We start from the raw sequence: 20,823 nt of genomic DNA on the forward strand, positions 1-20,823 counted from the left end.
AAAAAATAAATAATTAAATAATTTTTAAAAAATTAAATAAATAAATAAACCGGGACAAATGTAGGACAAAATTTTCAAATGGAGGGCACTTTTTAAATAAAAAATGGAGGACACGTGAAAAAATTTGCTGATTTTTAAATAAATGTTAAGATAAATGCATGTTTCTGAGGCTTCTATAGACAATTGCTCCACCATGCCCCTCGCGTGAGACGCCAAAGGCCACGGCGGCAATCGGTGGCAGGACCGGGCTGGGGCCGGTCCCAAGGCCTCGCCGGGCCGCATCCGGCCCGCGGGCCGCAGGTTGCCTACCCCTGTATTACAGGTTTACCAGCAAGATGGACAAGATAGTTCATAAGAGCACCGATACTACTAGATTCTACTTTGAGTGAAGTGCACAGCAGCATCCAAGATGGATAAAAATCTGCAAAAAGGCCCATCACAAAATCTGAAATTCTGCTTTAAAACTACAAAATGTTTTTAATTATATATAAACAGATATTGGTTAGTTTAAAATCAAGTCTTACAAAGGGCTACCAAACATGACACAAATATTTGTTCTTTAAAAAAGTTACAGTGAAAAAATGCCAAGGTGCTTAGACTTACAAGCTTTATACAAACTTTCTTTAACCTTATAAATATATCAATTTCTTCCAGTCAAAAGATGAAGGGGATGAGAAAGAAATGTTTCCCAATATTGTATGCAATAGTGAAACCACCATTTCTAACCACAAAGGCATCCTGATAAAAGTTTTGTTAGTCCATTTTGGAATTTACACTTCTATAGCAAGCGTGCCCATTTTAGCCTGATGGCTCTGAAATGCCCCCAGTTCCCTCAGTGAAGTCCTCTAGATATCAGTCATTTTTGTATTCTTTCCCAAAACATATGTAAAAATTGTTCAATAATTCTGTAACCATAAATAAAATTATAGACCCTCAAGAATAAGACCAAACAGATTATAGTTTATGATAATAGGAACTCTCCCAGCACTTCCTAATATTGTCTCTGAGGTGAGGCCAATCTTAGTTCAATTTCTCATGAAACCTTTTTTCTTCTAAAATGCATTATCACAAAATTATTTTTTAAAAAAAATAAAATATAGATTTTTTTCCTCCAAAAAAAAATAAAATAACTGACCCTTCATTTTGCTTAATGCTTTCACATAATGCTGGTGTGTGACGCACTGACCCAAAACTGGAAGGTGCAATTTCAAAGTAGCATAGATGAGGCTAAGACAGGTTTAAGTTTGTCCACACTATTGCAGTACCTATGCACATTGTGGGCTGGCCAAGGTTTTGTTGCCATCTTGAGACAAAACCTTGATGTTGCAAATAAGCCTCCATAGCTAGCTCACCCAAGTTGTATCTATAACTCTCCACCAGTTACAAAGTTTTGTGGCATTTTTCCCCAATGTAGAATTTATTAGGAAAAAAAAAACATGAGTTTAGCTTTCTTTCTCCTTAGAAATCAATATCACTGTTTAGATTGTTTCTTGAGTCCCTTGAAAACCTGCATTGCAATTCACTGAAATAACTTCAAAAGCATTAGTGCATTCAAACCAAGATTAGCATAGCAACAAAGGCTTTGCCATTTCCAGACCTCCAGCTTTGGTGCAGTACACCTCACAAATGTGATGGTGTTATTTTGAGCAAGATTTGCAGCACTGGTGGGGACTGGGGAGAAAATTCTCAAAACTTCCTCTTTGACCTCTTTAAATTGTTGAACACCTGCAATTCAAAAGTTAACATGCAGGATTTTTAAAGCAGACTGCAGCTGAGAAACTCATGAAAGCCAAGGCTACCTGACAGATTTGCCCCAGCTGTAGGTATTCATAAAAGACTTTTGAAACAAATGATGGTTGAGTTCAATACCACATTGTAGAAACAGAGCATGCATTGATGCTTTGTAACCACACCTATCACTTTAATGTTTAACAAATTGTAAGCATAGGGGCAGACCATGTACAGGAGTAGGATGTGGGAGAATGAATGGGATAGTGATAAGGTGTGCCCATTCACCCTGCAAGTACCATTTGGAGTTGTTTTTTTTTAAACCACTCTGCCTATTAGAGGTCAAAAAAGTCCGGTGAAATGGTTAGCAGTCCTTTAGATCAGTGATTCCCAAATTTGGTCGCCCAGATGTTTTGAACTTTAGCTTCCAGAATTCCTTATTGTTGATCAAGTTGGCTGTGGTTTCTGGGAACTGAAGGTCAAAATACCTGGAAGATCAAAGTTTAGGGACTACTGCTTTAGATGGTTAGCAAGTCATTCTGTGTCACAAGAGCTTTGAGCTTCATGGGCCCTGCTTTTTTTTCCTCAGCTGGCAAGTACCATAAGCTACCATCATCAGAAAAAGGCGATTCAGCTGTTCTAATATAAAAAAAAATGGGGCACATCACTTCTAATTTTGCAGAAACACATTGGCCACTAAGTAAAATATCTTCTTGTTCACAAAAAGTGGAGAGTTAAGTGCACAGTCCTCATATGAAAATGTGGAAAGAAAAGGTCAGGCAAGCCTCTGCTGGCACCAGAATGAATGTAACAGAATGCCAGGCAAACACCAATCCTATATTTAAAGCCAATAGTCATGATGCAAATTAGAAAAAATGGACTCTTGTTGGCAGCAAGGTTTGCTTAAGGGAAAGTACAGTTCAGTAAAGAAGATGGAACCAGAAGGTTGGCCAACACAAAAGATGCTTTGCAAAAGTTACCAAGGGGAAGGGATGAGGGATGCAAAAATGTGAGGAGTAGAGGTGCTGCTTCCTCAGCAAAATGAGTCCCTGCAGCAGCTGGCTCTGGAAGCCCTTCTCTCCTGAGAGGAGGCAGCCTGGAAACACCCAATCTTCAGCCTCAGCTATTGCTTTAAAACAAGTCTTGGAGTAAAAACCCCTCAAGTGTAGACTGCCAACTGGAACTCCAGCATTCCATTCAGTATTCAGTTGAAAAGTTAAGTGCAAGCAACCAGTGCAGTCCAAAGAAGCAGTGTGTTCCTGACTCTCACAGGCGGAGGTGTGGCACAGCTTTTGTGACATCCTGGAAGAAGGGGTGGTCGAGTGCTGTCTTGGCTGAGATCCTCTTGTTGGGATCATAATGCAGCATTTGCTAAAGAGGAAAGGAAAACAAGTTACTGTCACTGGCCAAAACAAAACAAAAAAGTGCCCCCCCCCCCCCCCCGGTAAGGGATGTGTAGAACAGATATGTGGTTCTACTGTAGTATCAAGAGCAAGAAATGAACTTAGCACAATAATAAGACTACAGAGAGGTAGTAAGATCCTGTTATCAGCTGTGTAGCCAATGTGGACTACAAGTCTAAATACCCTAAAAGGCAACAAATCCTGTTTGATCCTGGAAGCTAAGCAGGGTCAACCCTGGTTAAGTACTTAGATGGGAGACCACCAACTAACACCCAGTGCTATAGGCTATATTTCAGAGGAAGGAACTGGCAAAACCACCTCTGAAGATTCCTTCCCTAAGAAAGCCCTATGAAATTCATGGGGTTGCCCTTAAGTCGACAGATCTCTTAAAGGTGCATATAGAAACACATACAAAGAAGGCTGTCCAAAGTGTGGATAGTGTAAGATGAGAAATCTATTAAATTCAGAAAGAAAGCTACTGTAAAAGAACAAAAATAGACCCCTTGAAGAAGTCAGTTACAAAATGTGCTCCACCAAAGTCAGCAGTGACAATTTGCATGCCATTCTCTGGAAATTCCATGGTGTGGCACCATACTAACAGTTTAATCAAGGAGTTAATTAATATAACTGTAATGCAAGTTAAATCATCAGTTTTTATGCCAGTGAATAAATTTTTACATTTCTGATTTTTAACATTATTGACTTAAGTTTCAAACCTCATGGCACTGTGCCCACCATTGGCATAAAGAATAAGGGATGTGGCACTTCAACAACATGCTGAAAAAAGGCAGGATGCCAATGATTCTAAAGGCTACAACAAACCTGTGCTAGGTTCTGCCAACAACTCATGGAAAGGGGCACTTGAATGGGGATAAACATACCCATTCATCTCTTAAAAGCAGCAGACTTTTTCTCAAGGTTTACTACAGGAAACTATTTCACAGCTCCTGGAGCTGAGGAGATAGATATAATATGCATTCACACAGTACTGGGCCTATGCAAACTCATGATAGCGAGTCTATTTCACACAAAGAAAGAATGAGAGTTTACTCTGCTAAACTTTCAAGCTAACGTTACATTTTCCTAGAGCAGAAGCAACTCTTTCTGCTCTTTACTGAATCTTACCGCCAGAAGCTTCCTGCCTTCTTCATCCAAAGGTGGAACCACCTTGCTGAAATCTTGCCGGGCCCACTTAGGAAAACTGGACTTGTAATCGGGCATGGAAGTGACACCTGGCCATACAGTTTCATCTGGTGTGCCCAGTGTGCGAAATATGCGGAACAGCTGGTCAATTTCTGAATCCCCAGGGAAGAGGGCTCTACGGGTTAACTGTTTGGCAGAAGAGAAGAGCAGAATTACCCTCAGCAGTCCTTCCTTTCATTTGCAGATGATACACAACTAATATGTTCAGTGAATGCAGGCTGATGTAATGATTAGTGTAAGAGTAGGACAACAGAGACAAAGGAGTTTATTGCACTGTCCTTTTTCCTGAGCCAGGTGTGGGCTAAAACATTTTTAAAAAAGATATTATCACACACCTCCATGTCCAGAAAATCCATTCTTTGCTAAGTACAGGAGAAGTCCAAATCGTGTATGGGATGCCTTCTGCCTGGGCATGGAGGTGTGGGATAGAATCCATTTTTAAAAGGTTTCAGCCCACACCTGGCTCAGGAAAAAGGGGAGTACAATAAACTTCATAGTGAAATCCACATTCAGCTACAAAGCTTCAGACAATCACTATATTTTAAGTAGGTTTTATTAGCTTCATTTTTCACATACATTAAAAAAAATATGGCAAGACATTCAAACAATGATGTGCAGGATAAAACAGACCACAAATGGTTAAGGAAGAGGAAATGAATTCAATCCAAAAAGCTCACATGGGAATCATCCCATGAGCCTTTCCCTACATGAATGACGCACAGCCTTCTGAATATGCTGCGTCTGTGAAAGAGTGAGAGAGACGCATCATTTTGAACACACATTCTCCAAAGTACAAATGCCCCCTAGTGGAAACGAAAGAGCATTTCCCCTAAAGGGCTGGTTCAGTCATCAGAAGGGGAGCCCACAACAGATCTCTACTATTCCCTGACCCCTGTTCTAGGCAGCTTCTGCCCTGGGGAAAAGGAGATGATCTAAGTCACTTCCTCTCAGATGAGGGGGTGCCAAGTCAACTGATCTTGTCAGCAGCTTTTCACAAGGCAAAGGATGTGGGGACTGTTTGATTGGAGCCAGCTTACTACACACATAGAAATGAGTGCGAGTTCTCTGCACCAAATACTCATGCTAACACTGTCCTATTATGTATTAAACCACTGAAATGGGGCTAGGGATATTCTGAGATTTTAACATAACAAATTTTGCACAAATACAGTTTTTAAATATGAGCCAGGTATATCTGCACAAATTCTTTTTATATCCTCTTTTTAAAAACCTTTTATCTTAGTAGCAGAATTTAAATCAATCTGGCTTGAGGAAAAACACAAGCCAGCAAAGTAGAAATGGAAGGGGGCACTGCCCAGGTCTAAGATATACACAATATGACTTATACTCAAGCCTTACTGTTTGTTGCTTGAGCCTGAGGTGAGCAGTGTGTGGCTCTCTAAATATTTTTGGACTTCCAACTCCTTGCACAGCCAATGGTGAGGGATAATAGGACCTACAGTCTACCACAGGGAAGGCTATACATTCCTCATCTCTAGCCCACGGCCCTCTATTTTTATTGCCAATTTGAATCCTGATTACATTAAAACTGTGAAACATTATTTTATGTATTAGAAAGCTTGACCAACTACAATATGTTTTAAGGCTAACAATAATCCAGTTAATAATAATAATAATATAAAATAATAACACATTTATGTTATATAATATATATTTCTAATCCAAAGTTATTAGTTCTATTTGATTGTGAGTTCCTGCACGGCAAGGGGTTGGACTGGATGTCCCTTGTGGTCTCTTCCGACTCCATGATTCTATGATTAAATCTATGCAGACTACACATAATAAAATATAAAAAATATTCTCAGAGACTGAGGAAAATAAGAATAAATTCATGTTAAGCATTAGTCCTACTTATTATGTATAATTAAATCTGAACAAATATTAATACAAAAATGCTAAAGCATTTTTCATAAAAACAAAAAATAAGTTAAGTACTAGCATTGGCATTAAACACTTTGGATAAAACACTAATTTATAGGCCTTTCAGATGTTCAGATGCTCTGGCCACTAGCTCAAATAATAATTGTTCTTTTTAAAAAGTGCTCTTTTAAAGCAAGTTGTTTTGGTTGAACTTATGTTAACTGAAGGATTTGTTTTTGAATGGCATTTCTTGAGCTATAAAATAAAGTGATTCAAAGAACCAACTGGATATTGCTCTAACAATGAACAACTGCCGATAAATTGTTAAACTTAAATATTTACATTCAAGCAGTCATTATTGTTTCAGTAAGAGGATTAGAAAATAGTAATAAATATCAGACTTTTAAAAAACATATGACTAATCAATTAAAAAAACCAGAAGGTTTTTTTGGGGTGGAAGTCATTTGGTTTAAACCAGCCAACCCTGGATTAAGGATACAATATAGAATTGAGCAATCAGTATCATAATCATCCAGTTGCATCTTTCCACAATAATTTATATGTTGTAGGTTGCTGCTGGGAGTCTGTACTACAATTTGCTCAATTTTTTTAAACCTCTACAGATTTTTCTCTACAGCAAATGCATTCCTTTACACCTGAAACAGACAATGGGTCACATGCATACATGTCCATGGCTAGAAAGGCCATTTTATGTCAACCTTATTCCATAATCTCTGCTCTGGGACTTATGGAGAAACCAGTATAACCTGCCTTGATTACATTATGCAAAACATGTGAGGAAGGTTGAGACTAAGGAGGCAATATAACCAAAAAAAGAAAACCGATCTGGTGTGTAGTTGTGTGCTGTTCTCTATATAATGTGTACTCAAGCCATTTGCCTTGTATCCACTCATAATTGTGGTGAAAACTGGGAAAGGTCTGGTGAATGAAGAGTGTTGTCATTAGCTAAGGGTGCTTGAAACACACTGTGGTGCTTGCTAGACATTTGGAAGTCCAGTAATATAGGAAACAAACTGATCATTCCATCTCTACAAAATGGGACACGCCATTACACTGGGGACTGGAGTTCCAAAAATTGTCTTCCCCAGTTTACTGGATTCATGAATAGTGGCTCTAATTATTTAAGAATCGGGATCACAAATGTTCACAAAAGCTAAACAGCCCTTAAAAAGTTTTTGCATACACACTGTTAACATAACTCATGTTGTCATTTTCCAGCACAATAAGTTTACAGCTTCTGACTCTCTCTTCCCAGAAAAGTGTGTTTTGTTTTTAAGACACTGCTCCAAACCTGAGATTCTAGCTTAACAAAACATGCAACCTTGTCTGGTTACATTGATCTCCTGTCTCCTACCAGGGCAGCCTAATTCCCAATGGACAGCTCTGTCCCACATACCTACCATCTCAGCAAAGATGCAACCCAGACTCCATATATCCACCGCAGTTGAGTAATATTTGCAGCCAAGGAGAATTTCTGGAGCACGATACCAGAGGGTCACCACCTAGTGGAGAGCACAACACTGATTAAGAATTCAGTATTCATCTCCTCTTTGTGATTGCTGGTGCCTTCAAGCCGTTTCTGACTTATGGCGATACTATCATGGGGTTTTCATGGCAAGATTTGTTCACAGCAGGTTTGCCATTGTTTTCCCCCAAGGCTGAGAGCATGTGACTTCCCCAAGGTCACCCAGTGGTTTCATGGCCTAGCTGGGAAAGGAACCCTAGTCTCCAGCTGTAGTCCAACACTCAAACCACTATGCCACACTGGCTCTCATTCATCTCCTTTACAGATGTGCAATTAAGTTATAAACCACTGACAAACAGACAGTTGCATCATATTCCCTGCATCAGTGGTACAACTCAAGCCTCTGAAAACAAAGAAGATTTGCTTTCAAGTCAAACTGGAATGTACACAGCCATTCCTTAAATGCCTCAGGGTAAGCCTGACTGTGTACACCTAGAACTGGATAATCAAGAGGCTTGGTTAAACAGTATCCCCAAGGTTATTCTGGCAATAATTAGAAAGTTAGACAAAAACTGAATCCAAATAAAAACATAGAATGATTTGTTGTTTTTTAAAACCTTAATTCGGATTAAGAAGTAAACAAACAGTGACTCAGAAAAACGTCTGGGAATGAGATACTGCTGCTCCCATTGATGGTTTGCTGATGTGATGTTGTTGACCTTCTGATCAGTTTTTAACTTGTATGTTTTTTGTTTGTTTGTTTGTTTGTTTTTAATTCTGCATTGGATTTAATAATTTTTTAAGGAGGGGAGGGCACCAGGGATTTTATATGTGCTGTGTTTTTAACTTTGTTAGCCGCCCCGATTGTTCTCAGAGGAGCGGGATACAAATAAATTATTATTATTATTATTATTATTATTATTATTATTATTATTATTATGCAATGCCTTCCCTTAAAGGGCCTGTGAATTTAGAAAGCAATAGTCCTCTTCCCAGCATACTTTGCTGATCACTTGTCAGGCTGCATCCGCACTGCAGAAATAATCCTGTTTGACCCCACTTTAACTCCCATGGTTCACTGCTATGGAATGCTGGGAACTGTAATTTCTTGAGGCACTAGAGCTCTCTGACAGAGAAAAAATGTCTCATAAAACTACAGTTCCCAGAATTTCACAGCACTGAGCCAGGGCAGTTAAAGTGGGGTCAAACTGGATTATTTCTACTGTGCAGATGCAACATCAGTTAATAATAATACTTATTTATTTATACCCCGCTCTTCAGTCAAGGCTATCAGAGCGGTTTACAATTTGTTAGTTCTTGAAGGAGAGAAAGACAAGCCAGCTCCATCAGGCTTCCAAGGGAGAGCAGATCTGCTAGACTTTTCCCCTTCCTCACTGCCATTCCCTTCTCCTTTTGTGTCTTGTCTTTTTTAGATTGTAAGCCTGATGGCAGGGAAATATCTAATTAACAAATTGTAAGCCGCTTTGATAACCCTGGCTGAAGAGCGGGATATAAATAAATAAGTATGTTATTATTATTATTAGTTAAGTACCTAGACTTTTTATAAAAAGAGTTTTAAAGACTCTATTTTGAAGAAAAGTTATATCTTAGTGATAAAGCATATGCTTCATCCATTTCTGAGTAGAACTGAAAAATCCCATCCTTGAAACCCTGGCAAATCTAGCCCTTAGCAGACAATGACAACCTCCGACTGATGCAGTGACCAGGGATGGCATCTCTCCTCTAGACGCCTGTCTGGAGTCAGTAATGGGCTGGATGAGGGAAAACAGACTCAGCTTGAATCCAGAGAAAACGGAAGTACTCGTGATAGGTTCCCCCGGCCCGGGGATGGAGATTTGTCCACCTGTCCTGAATGGGGTCACACTTCCCCTGAAGGACTCAGTTTGCAGTCTGGGGGTGCTTCTGGACTCGTCGCTCCACCTTACATCTCAGGTGGATGCGACAGTCAGGAACACTTGTTATCAGCTTCGGCTGATACGCCAGTTGCGACCCTTCCTGGGCCGGGGGACCGTGAAACGGTGGTACATGCTCTGGTAACCTCTAGGTTGGATTTCTGTAATGCGCTCTACATGGGGCAACCCTTGTACCAAACTCAGAAGCTTCAATTAGTGCAGAATATAGCAGCTAGGTTAGTCACTGGATGCTCCAGGACTAGCCACATAACACCTATTTTGCAAGATCTTCATTGGCTGCCCATTCGCTTCCGAGCCCAATACAAGGTGTTGGTAATGACCTATAAAGCCCTAAATGGCTTGGGCCCAGGGTACTTGGAGGACCGCCTCTCCCCATATAATCCGCCCCGCACTCTCCGATCGGCCGGGAAGCAATTGTTGAGGGTTCCTGATACGAAGTACACCGTGACTGCACAGAGGGCGTTTTCCAACTCGGCCCCGCAGCTTTGGAACTCTCTTCCCGGCGAGCTCTGCTCGGTTACTTCCCTTGACCTGTTCAGAAAGAAGCTGAAGACCTTACTCTTCCAACAGGCTTTCCCCCAGACGCTGTGATTTCTGCTCTCTCCCCGTTACACTAGCATTTTAAGCTAGTTATTGTTGTGGTTTTTAACCTTGTAATTTTTATCTTGTTTTTAATACTCTGATGTATTGTCATGGATTTTTTATGTGGATGCTGTTTGTAAATTTGTACATTGTGTAGTACCTTTGTTGTAACCCGCTTTGATCTCTTTGGAAAAGTGGGCTATAAATAAACAGTATTATTATTATTATTATTATTATTATTATTATTATTATTAGGATCAGTAACCCAATTTGTGAGGCACCTTCCAATATTTTTCCCAGCTGACATGTCCAGGAAGTCAGAATCCAAATCTCCAGAAACTCACACAAGACCTGGACTCCACCTCTGTGTCTTCGATATTAATCAGTTGTTAAAACTCTACTATTGTCCATATGGCATTATTCTCACAAAAGAACCCCACTCCCATGGCATCATTTTACAGGAATGCTTGCTGACTTTTCAACCATTTTCCATAACCTTATCCTCATCTCCAATATACAGGAAATTAAAGCAGCATGCTTCTCTAATCCAAGACTCCATTTCACAGACTGCCTGGAACAAAGGTTACCATATTAACTTTGGCCTGGCAGTATTTTATTTATTGCGCTCCTTTATATCCCATTATTCCATCTGAGAGGGGAAAAATGCAGTTAGCAACTACTGTATTTAAAAATATAAATAAATATTTTTTAAAAGGAAAAAGAAGACAACTATATGAAATGCTTCAATAAACATTAGGACATAGCAAAACATGTATGATGTAACAAGACAGACAAACACCACTGAGAACAGTTTTCATCACACACCAGTAGCAAGCAAATTTGAAGCACAGATGTTGTTCCTAATGGCCCTATGGCTGAAATTGTCGTCTTCTATTCTCTATGACTGTGCCACTTTTCAGATGCTAGACTACATACAGGATGGGGATGCTAGGTATTGCATAAAAAATTGCAACGGATGGCCCACCCTGCACTTATGTATGACAAATTGTTGTTGTTGTTGTTATTATTATTAACAACAACAACAACAATAATAACATTGTTATTTTATTGTTCTTATTACTTTATATCTAGCCCTTTCCAAAGAACTGGGATTCAAGGCACCTTCCAAAAATTAAAAAAAATACAAATACTGTCAGTCAGCTGTATCCACAGATTCAATCATCACAATTTGAAAATATATTTTTAAAAATTCCAAAAACCAAGCCTTGATTTTGCCATTTTATATAAGGAACACAATTTTACTACCCCACTGTATCTAATGGGACCTGTGCATCCAGAAATGTTGATGTTCACAGGGGGTTCTAGAACCAAACCCCAGCAGATAACAAGGGCCTACTGTAAAAACACATACTAAGACTTAAGTAAAAACATACAAAGAGCTTATTCCATTTTAAATATCCATACATTTAAAATAATTTAAAATAAATCCAATTAAAAGGCAAAAGATAATAACCAGTTAAAGAGCACACTATTAAAAGCCCTTATAATAAGGGCCAGAACAGACAGGCAAAAATTAAGCTGCTTCGGGTCACTTTGGAGGTATGCTGTTTAAATTATGCATGTGCCCTAAGAGGCTGGAAACTGTGCCAAAGCCATGCTTCAGTCCTAAGGACTGGAGCGCAGCTTTGGCGCAGCTTCTGGACCCTTAAGATGTGTGTGTCTTTTAAACAGCATATCTCCAAAGTGACCCGAAGCAGCTTTATTTTGGCCTGTCTGCTCAGGCCCTAAGTTTCCTTTTTTGAACAAAGTTCCTAAAACCTTGTCAGAAACTGAGAAAACACAATGCTAACCCCAGCACTTAGGCAAATCCTTATGGAGTAACACTACAGAATACGAAATTCTGTACCAGGGTAGTGTGAGTGCTTTAAAAATCCAAAGAAGTCTTTTGGAAGCAAAGAGGCAGTTAGCAGTGTTCTAAAACACATCATTTATTCCAAACCTTCATCAACCTAACACCCTCCAGATGTTTTAGACTACAACTCATATAACTTCTGGTTGGCATGGCCAAAGAGTGGGGATGGTGGGAGTTATTGTCTGAAACATCTGGAAACTACTAAGTCAGTGGTTCTCAAACTCCAACCCTCCAAAACCAAGCTGAAATACCAAGATGAAAGACCAATGTTTGGGAACAACTGCACTAGACTGAGGATTGTTAAAGTTGCTGCTAAGCTTTCTCCAAATGCAGCTCCATATATTTATTTAATTTAATACAAGCAGCTACTATGAAAACAATCTATATATGATTGATTTGGTAATCATTTCCAAGCTTATGCATCATACACAGATCACCAGACCTAATTTGTCAAATAATGGTAAAGAAAAGAGACACCCAGCAGAGATATCATATGAAGAGACAACAATTTAACTAGGATATTTCCCAAATTAGAAAGACTATAGGACAAACAAAAGAAGATGTAGGGAAGGAGAGACACTCACTTCATGTGTGTAAGTTCGTACTGGCACTCCAAATGCACGAGCAAGTCCAAAATCAGCCAGTTTTATTGCTCCCTCGGCATTGATGAGGAGGTTCTGTGGTTTCAGGTCACGGTGGAGCACACGATGCGAGTGGCAGAAAGCAAGGCCTTGCAGTAGCTGGAACAGATAACTCTAAGGGGAAAGACAAAGGATGACTGAGGAGACAACTTCCCCATGAAGCAAGAAAGTTCACTCCTTTTTCAATGTGGCCTCAGGACAAAGGCTGACAGGTAAGAATCTGGGAACCAAGGTCAGGATTCAGCTGAGCAGAAAAACTGAGTAGAGCCAGGAAGATGTCTTCCCTACTCAGACAGCTCCTTGAACAAGACATGTCTTTCTTTTCCTCTCCCCTAGCCCTCTGTACCACTAAAACTCTGCTCCAGGGGCCTTCTCAGCCCTCCAGAGCAGATACTGAAGCTATGTGAAGGAAAGCACATGGGTGAGAGGAATCACTCTGCCTGGATCCACCTTCTACAGCCTAAATATTCAGTTGGATCCTGGCCAGTCACAAGTCCTCCTCTCTTCCTACTTAAACACTGAGTGAACCCACTAGAAGTGACTCAACAGGTTAGCAGAAATTACCTCAATCCCCTGCCATTATTATGTTAATTTAATCATAGCAACTTAGCCTCCCTTAACTGGTACACCTAAAAGGTTCAAGTAGTAAGAGGGAAGATTGTGCTGATTTGTTTGTTTTTACAAAACTTGTATTTTGGTCTTTGAATTACCTGAGAGGTTGTGAATTATCCGGAGTAGGTCTTCTGACATGAGCATGAAAGCTAGAGTTTTAGGGTACAATCTATCTTTGTGAGTTCTGCTAAGCCCATAGGAAAGGATGTCCAAACGACTGAAGGGAACCTTCCCCTTCCAATTGGCCCTTCGGTACATATGGATCTGAGTGCATCTGTCATTACTGAGAATCTTAGTCCAGAACATGCCACCCTAGAATATGAGCCAGGAATTTTATTTTTAATTATTGATCAGAGGTTCCTGAGAAAGCTTCACTGTGGTCTATGCTTCATTCATGGTGTGTATCAATTGTGCCCTACCCACTGCTATTGTAAGCTGCGGGAAATCGCTTTGAAAACACATTCTACTGCACTCTCAGAGATGTCCTGGAAAGTCTATGTGTGCAGGAGTACAGGGGAGATGAAAATAAACAAATCAAGGACCCAGCAACTATTTGTTTTACTTTGCCCTAGCTATCCTTTGCTTCCTTAACTACTCACCTTGATAAGGGGTAACTCTACACCACTGATTGAAGATGAAGAATCCATGAACTTCTTTAGGTCCTGATGCAGAAACTCAAAGACCAAATAGAGTTTGTTTTCTGTATGGATCACATCCAGCAGTCTGAAGTCAAGGAGGAGGGAAGATGGATGAATGAACAAAGAAATGAGGAGTTTGATAAAGGAGTGTAGAAAGGTGGCTGCTGCATTGCAACTGTTAGTCCAATGGGTCAAGAATAATATTCAAGAAGCCCTTACATCTCCAAGTTTAGTATTACACATAGTATGCAACCTTCCTTGTTGTTTTTTGAATACATTCTTCTTTGAAAGCTCCAGTGCCTGTCAGGTCTTGAACAAGCTAACTCCCAGCAGAGTTGGGAAATTGCATTGCTTACACCAGGGTACGGAAAACAAAACGGTGGCCAACAGTCTGGAAATGATCAATATACATCCCCTTCCACAAAAAAAGAGACACAAAATATTGCAGCAATTATAAGATCACAGCTTTACTCTCCCATGCAGGGAAAATTATGCTCAAAATTCTGGAGCACAGACTCCATTTGTACATGGAGAGAGACATCCCAGAGGTGCAAGTGAGGTTCAGAAAAGGAAGAGGCATTAGGAACCATATTGCATATGATGGTTAATGGAGCATACAAAGGAATTCCGGAGGCGGGGGATCACCATGTGCTTTATAGACTATGGATGGCTCTTAAGGCCATAAGAGTACAACTACATCTCGTAGTCCTGAGAAATCTGTAGTTAGGACAAGAGGCTACTGTTAAAACAGAATTCGGAGAAAAAGAATGGTTCCCAACTGGCAAGGGGGTCAAGCAAGGCTGCATTCTACCACCCTATCTGTTCAATTTGTATGCAGAAAATATCATAATGAAAGCAGGTTTAGACTCAGAAAAAGGGGGAATGACGATAGGAGCAACAAACATCAACAATCCTAGATACGCAGATGACACCATATTACTAACAGACAGGATCAAATACTGATCAGAATGGTGACTGCAGTCAAGAAATAAGAAGACTAGGAACAAGAGAGGCAGCTATGAAAGAACTAGCCAAGATAGTAAAGAGTAAAGATATATAACTGAAGACAAAGTTAGAATTGTCCAAGCCATTGTATTCCCCAACACCATGTATAGATGTAAGAGGTGGATAGGGAATAAAGCAGGCAATAAAATTCATTTGAGATGTGGTCTGGAGCAGAGTGTTGAGGGCACTGGACAGCCAAAAATCAAACAAATGGTTCCTTGAACAGATCAAGTCTGAAATCTCCCTGGAAGTCAAGATGATCAACCCCAGCTGTCATACTTGGCCACATCATGAGAAGGCATGATTCGTTATAAAAGACACTAATCCTAGGAAAGGTAGAGGGTAGTAGAAAGAGAAGAAGACTGCATGCCAGATGGACAGATTCAACTAGAGTAAACACGGGTCTGCATTTGCAGGAACTAAGCAGAGCAGTGGAGGACCAAGGGTTGTAGAGATGTCTCAGCAACAGGTTCACCATGAGTTGGGGCTGACTCAAGAGCAGTTAACGATAAATACCAGGGTTGGATTGAGAAAACATTAGCCTTCCAAATGTTTTAGTCTACAGCTCCCATAATCTTTTAGGATTAGCCATGCTGGCTGAGTTCTGGGAACTGAAGTCCAAAGTATCTGAAGGGCCAAACATTCCTCATCTTTAACCTTCAATGGTTTCCTTGACAAACGGACTAGAACTGTGGGTTCTCCCACCACTCCACAAATGGCATTCATTTCAGAGCACCCCTTCTTTCCCAACTTCTGTCCATGAACCTACTTGACAATGTTGGGATGGTTCAGTTCCTTTAGCAGTGAGATTTCCCGGATGGCTGTGCTTGGGACTCCCTCTGTTTCCCTGGAAGCAAACAGGAAAGACAAGGTGAAAAGGTTGGAGATGAAGCTACAGGGCTGACTAGATGGTTGTGCTCCAGATTTATTATCTTGCCTTGATTCATTTCATAATATGGCTGCTTTTCACAATGGCTAAATGAAAAGAGACCTGTAACAACTGGACCATTGAGTGCTCTTTCCAAAGGAACAAGCCACATATTTCCAAGTACAAAATTGCTCTCTTAGCAGCACCACAGAACTAAGCTTTGTTTTCCATCTTATGAATGTGATATATGTGTGTGCTCGTGTGTGTTATCAGAGTACTGGAAAGCATGTTTAAAAGCAGAAAACAGTAAGGCGCAAGCTCAGTGTGCTCTAAGATGGTCAACTGTTTATTGTTTTTAAAATAACCCAAAAGGTTTCAACTTGTAATTGAAAAGCTCCTGAAAAATACTCAATGGTCCTGTATTTTGGAGTGTTTAGAACTCTAGTGATTACTACTAAAGGCTCTGAAAATCTTTTCTCACACATACACTTTTTAGTACTCTCATAACACACACATATGCCTAGTTTACATAATGTGTATTCTCTCCCTATTTTGTCCTCAGAACAACCATTTGAGGTAGATTAGGCCTGCCACATTTGCGGATTTGAGCAAACTGCAACTATGGTTCATCTTAACTGATAAGAAATGAAAAAATATTGGGTTTTGTAAAGGTATAGTGTTTAAATGTTTATAGTACAACAGCACAGGTTGCTATGTTGTTTCTATGGGGAAATCGTGTATTACGTTCTTTTTAATTTGGAGGTGACCTTTTTTTTAACACAGGTAAGAATTAATAGGTTTTTAATTGCTTTTAGACAAAAGTTCATTGAAAAATGATACAGGAGTATGAGGTTGTGAAACTTTCATACCCCTAATGTACACCATCTTGAGCTTTTTAAGTATCACTTAGGATGCACGAGCAGCACCCCCTGAAAAAGTGTACCCAGCATGAGACTTAAGCACTGGCGTATGCTCACACAAAGCCTGGAGCAAACTACCAAAGTCACTTTGCACATACTTATAGAAGCTCTGCTCTCCAAGCCAGTCAAGCAGAGGCAATAACCACACCAACCGAAAGATATGGAAATTCAGGCCCCTCCAGCAGTCTAAGGGAACAGAACCAAAGATCCAGCTTGGTACCAATCAGGTTGAGATTTTTCTCTCCTAATCTCACTCCAAAGGCAATTCAGTGACCAGCTACCCCAAGAAACCCAGACAATAAAGAAAATTTCCCATCTCCAGTACTGCCTGCTAGTCCTCCAATATTAGTCGAACGTATATTTATCTTACAGCTGTTTATAGCATTCAAAGACACAGCTATGTTAGCCTGCAAAATTAGTCTGCAAAGGGATCTTGTAGCATCTTTACGACTAACTGCTATGGTTTTCATTCAGTTAGTCTCAAAGGTGATCCAAGACCCCTTTGCAGACTATTTATAGCAATTAAGATTCCACTTCAACTTCTTGTGGCCCCTGTTCCACAGAATCCTGGAATATGTAGTTTAGTGATGGGCTTTCAACTCTTTCCTAGTTCGAGGCCACTGGGGCTATCCAGAGTCCAAATTCCAGGTGACTTACCAAAACTACCAAACCTTACAGGGATGATGACAGTTAATACAAGACCAAACTGCTCAAAACTGTTGCAGCCCAGACTTTGAGTCTCTCTTGTTAGATGCCCATGTTACAGCAATGTGGAGAAGTCTGGTTAACTGTCATCCCTCTAAGGCTGTCAGAGTGTGAGTTTAATTGCCCTTGACACCCAAGGCCTGATATTATGGGGGAAAGTCTCAGCCATGACAAGCCTCTGATAGTGCTTCTACACACTATAGAAATAATTGGCCAGGGTGACCAGATGTCCTAACCCCAAAGGAGGACAAGGCACTGCAAAATGGAAGACATTTAAGGAAAACGTTGGAGACTACAAAATAAAAGCTAAACACTCTCATATAAATTCCTGGTTCTTAGCCATGCCCAAAATTGAGGACATTTTGGCTTTCTTCCTAGAACAGGAGGATGGCTGGTCACCCTGACTTTGACACCACTTTAAGTGCTGTAGCTCCATCCTAGGGAATCCTGGGATTTATAGTTCTTTTCTTAAATTTATTTATTATTATTTAAGAAAAAAGTTGCTCTTTGTTAGTGAATATGTTATCTTTGTATCAATTAATGTTTCTAGTATGATTGTTAATTTTTTCTTAAATAATAAAAATGAATGTATTATTGTTTAAGAAAAAATTAACAATCAACTTGCATACTACAAACATTAATCGATACAAAGATAACATATTCACTAACAAAGAGCAACATTCATGCCACAAAACAAATCAAACAGTTTGATACTGACTGTTATATGAAACTGAGGTCCAAAACACACGCTGCAGAAACAATCCAGCTTGAGCCCACTTTAAGTGCCCTGGCTCAGTGCCAGGGAATTCAGGGAACTGTAGTTCTGTGAGACACTGAGCCTTCTCTGTCAGAGAGCTTTGTAGCCACAATAAACTACAATTCCCAGGATTGGCTAGCACTGAGCCAGGGCAGTTACAGTGGTCTCAAACTGGATTGTTTCTTCAGCGTGCTTTGAACCTAGGTGAAAGAAAGTAGTCAATTTAAAGGTATAATAGCTGTGTTAGCCTGTAGAATCAGTCTGTAGAGAGATCTTGTAGCAACTTTGGGCCTGAACAGACAGGCCAAATAAAGTTGCTTCAGGTCACTTTTGTTTAAATGACACATGCATCTTAAGAGGCCAGAGCTGGGCCAAAGCTGTGCTCCAGTCCTTAGGAGCAGGGGCTTTCCTAGATGTAAATCTACTTCCTCAGAGGCAATAGGAGGACCTGATACATCTGAGGAAGCAGACCAACGTCTACAAAAGCTCCTGCTGACTTCTTTCAGTTAGTCTCAAAGTGCTCAAGATCTCTCCACAAGACACAGTCCTGTGAGTCTGGAAAACCAGTATGCAAAAGGATCCTGGAGCACCAATTCCCGGGGTTCCCTAGCACTGAGCCAGTGCAGTTAAAATGGTCTCAAAGTGGATTATTTCTGCAGTGTGTTTTGGACATAAGTTACCCATACTTCTTCTAAACCACCATACGTTTCTTTTCCGCTTCCGTTTTATTAATGGGATGTGTAGTTTTACCATGCTTTTAAGCCTTTCTCTGTCCAAGAGTGCTGGGGCCTCACAAAACTACAAACCCCAGGATTCTGTAGGACGGAGCCATGGCAGGGAATGTGGTGTCAAGCTGCATTGTTTCTACAGTGTGGAAGATGTACCCGGAGTCTCTCCTCCTCTGGGAAGCGGGATGCCAGCCTCTGTTGTGGTTGTTGTTTGTGTGCCTTCAAGTCCACTTATGGCAACCCTAGGGTTTCCTTGTCAAGACTGGTTCGGGGGGGGTTTGCCTCTGCCTTCCCCTGAGGCTGAGAGAGTGTGACTTCTTGCTCAAGGTCACCCCAGTGGTTTTTTAAGCAATCCCCCTCAAGCTTTTTCAGAGCAAAATGGGAAGAAGGATGGAAGGTGTGGAGACAGAGAGTGGGGGGCAGCAGGGGGACCCCATGGAGGACCAGGGCATTCAAGGGAAATGGGGGACAGGGCCAAAAGAAACAAAGCACTCCCAGAGAGATAAACGTCTGCTTCTTAGTCCTGCTCAAAATGGAGGGCATTCAAAGAAAATGGGAGACATTATACCAAATGAAAGCTACAAAGTACTCCTAGAAAGACAAATTCCTGCTTCTTAGCCATGCTCAAAATGGAGGACATTCAAGAAAAACAGGGGATACATGACCCAATAAAAGCTAACTGCACTCATAAAAATACCTACTTCTCACGCTCAAAATGGAGGACATTGTGCCAAATAAAAGTTCCACAACCCTGCTATAGAAAGGTCACTCCCTAGAGTCCTGGGGAAGAGGAGGGCGGCCGAAATGTAGGACGCGTCCTGGGAGAGGAGGACGGGGCGGACTCACGTGTCCAGGCGGATCTTTTTGAGGGCGACCACTTCGCCGGTGACTTTGTTCTTGGCTTTGTAGACCACGCCGTAGGTGCCCTCCCCGATCTTCTCCACTTTCTGGAAGTTCTCCATAGGGAAGGGAAGGGAAGGGAAAGGAAAGCAAGGCAGTCAAGGGAGCCAGTTGTTGCAGAGGAGGAACGCCTCTCTCTCGGCTGCAGCCTCCCTTTCTGGCGCGCACGCGCTCTCTCTCTCTCTCTCGCGCGCGCGCCCTTCTTCTTCTTCTTTTTCCCGCGCCCGCGTGAGCGCTTCCCCAGTTCCCGCGTTCCGTTGGCCCCGCCTCCCCTCCCTTCCTATTGGCTCCGGCGCCCCTGTGACGAAACAGCCTTGTTGGCGGGAAGGAAAGGAAGAACGCGGGAACGCTCCCAGGGGGCGGGGCTAGTTCCAGGAGAGCAGCAAATGCTCTCAGAGCCAACTTCAGGAGGAGTGTGTTTCATTTAGGCCACTGTCTGGGAGGAGGACTGTTTTGTTTTATCCTGTTTTATGTACACTGTTTTATAAATAAAGTTTAATAATAATAATAATAATAATAATAATAAGGGGGAGCCACAAAATTGACGGCGCTCAAGGAAAATGGAGGACATGCCCAAATAAAAGCTAAAAACTAATATAAATGCCAGAACGTGTCCTCCATTTCATCATCCCTGTTCAGGAGGGATTTCAAAATGTCCTCCATTTTTTAGCAGGACGAAGAAGCAGGGATGTACATTATATTAGGCGACTAGCTGCCCTCCTAACCCCAAAGGAGGACCAGGCACCACAAAATGGAGGACGTTGGAGGAAAAAGGGGGACATGACCAAATAAAAGCTACAAAGCATTCACAGAAATTCAGGGGGGGCGGAGGTCCTTTGTTTCTGGCTTCTAGCCGAAGAGGACAAGGCACGATGAAGAAAAATGGGGGACATGGCCAAATAAAAGCTTTAAGAAGCTAATAGAAATGCAGGGTGACCAGTCATCCTATTTTTCCAGGA

At 41.0% G+C, this 20,823-nt stretch overlaps 1 protein-coding gene across 2 annotated transcripts; it reads right to left on the reverse strand.

Moving 5' to 3' along the window:
• Window positions 1-621: 621 nt before the first annotated feature.
• On the reverse strand, window positions 622-19,985 carry CDK2 (cyclin dependent kinase 2). Of its 2 annotated transcripts, XM_089477282.1 has the most exons (7): window positions 19,811-19,985; window positions 15,756-15,833; window positions 13,943-14,066; window positions 12,675-12,845; window positions 7,637-7,738; window positions 4,257-4,460; window positions 622-3,099 (listed from the first exon to the last, which is right to left on the reverse strand). In XM_089477282.1, the coding sequence occupies exons 1-7, from the start codon at window positions 19,924-19,926 to the stop codon at window positions 2,995-2,997; spliced, it is 900 nt and encodes a 299-aa protein (XP_089333408.1). In that variant the 5' UTR covers window positions 19,927-19,985; the 3' UTR covers window positions 622-2,994. The 2 variants fall into 2 exon arrangements, with proteins under 2 accessions (XP_089333408.1, XP_089333416.1); XM_089477290.1 differs by lacking the exon at window positions 7,637-7,738.
• Between the last annotated feature and the right edge of the window lie 838 nt (window positions 19,986-20,823).

The sequence above is a fragment of the Sceloporus occidentalis genome, unplaced genomic scaffold, assembly GCF_023333645.1.
Source record: "Sceloporus occidentalis isolate IW3139 unplaced genomic scaffold, rSceOcc1.0.p SCAF_1, whole genome shotgun sequence".
Lineage (NCBI taxonomy): Eukaryota > Metazoa > Chordata > Lepidosauria > Squamata > Phrynosomatidae > Sceloporus > Sceloporus occidentalis.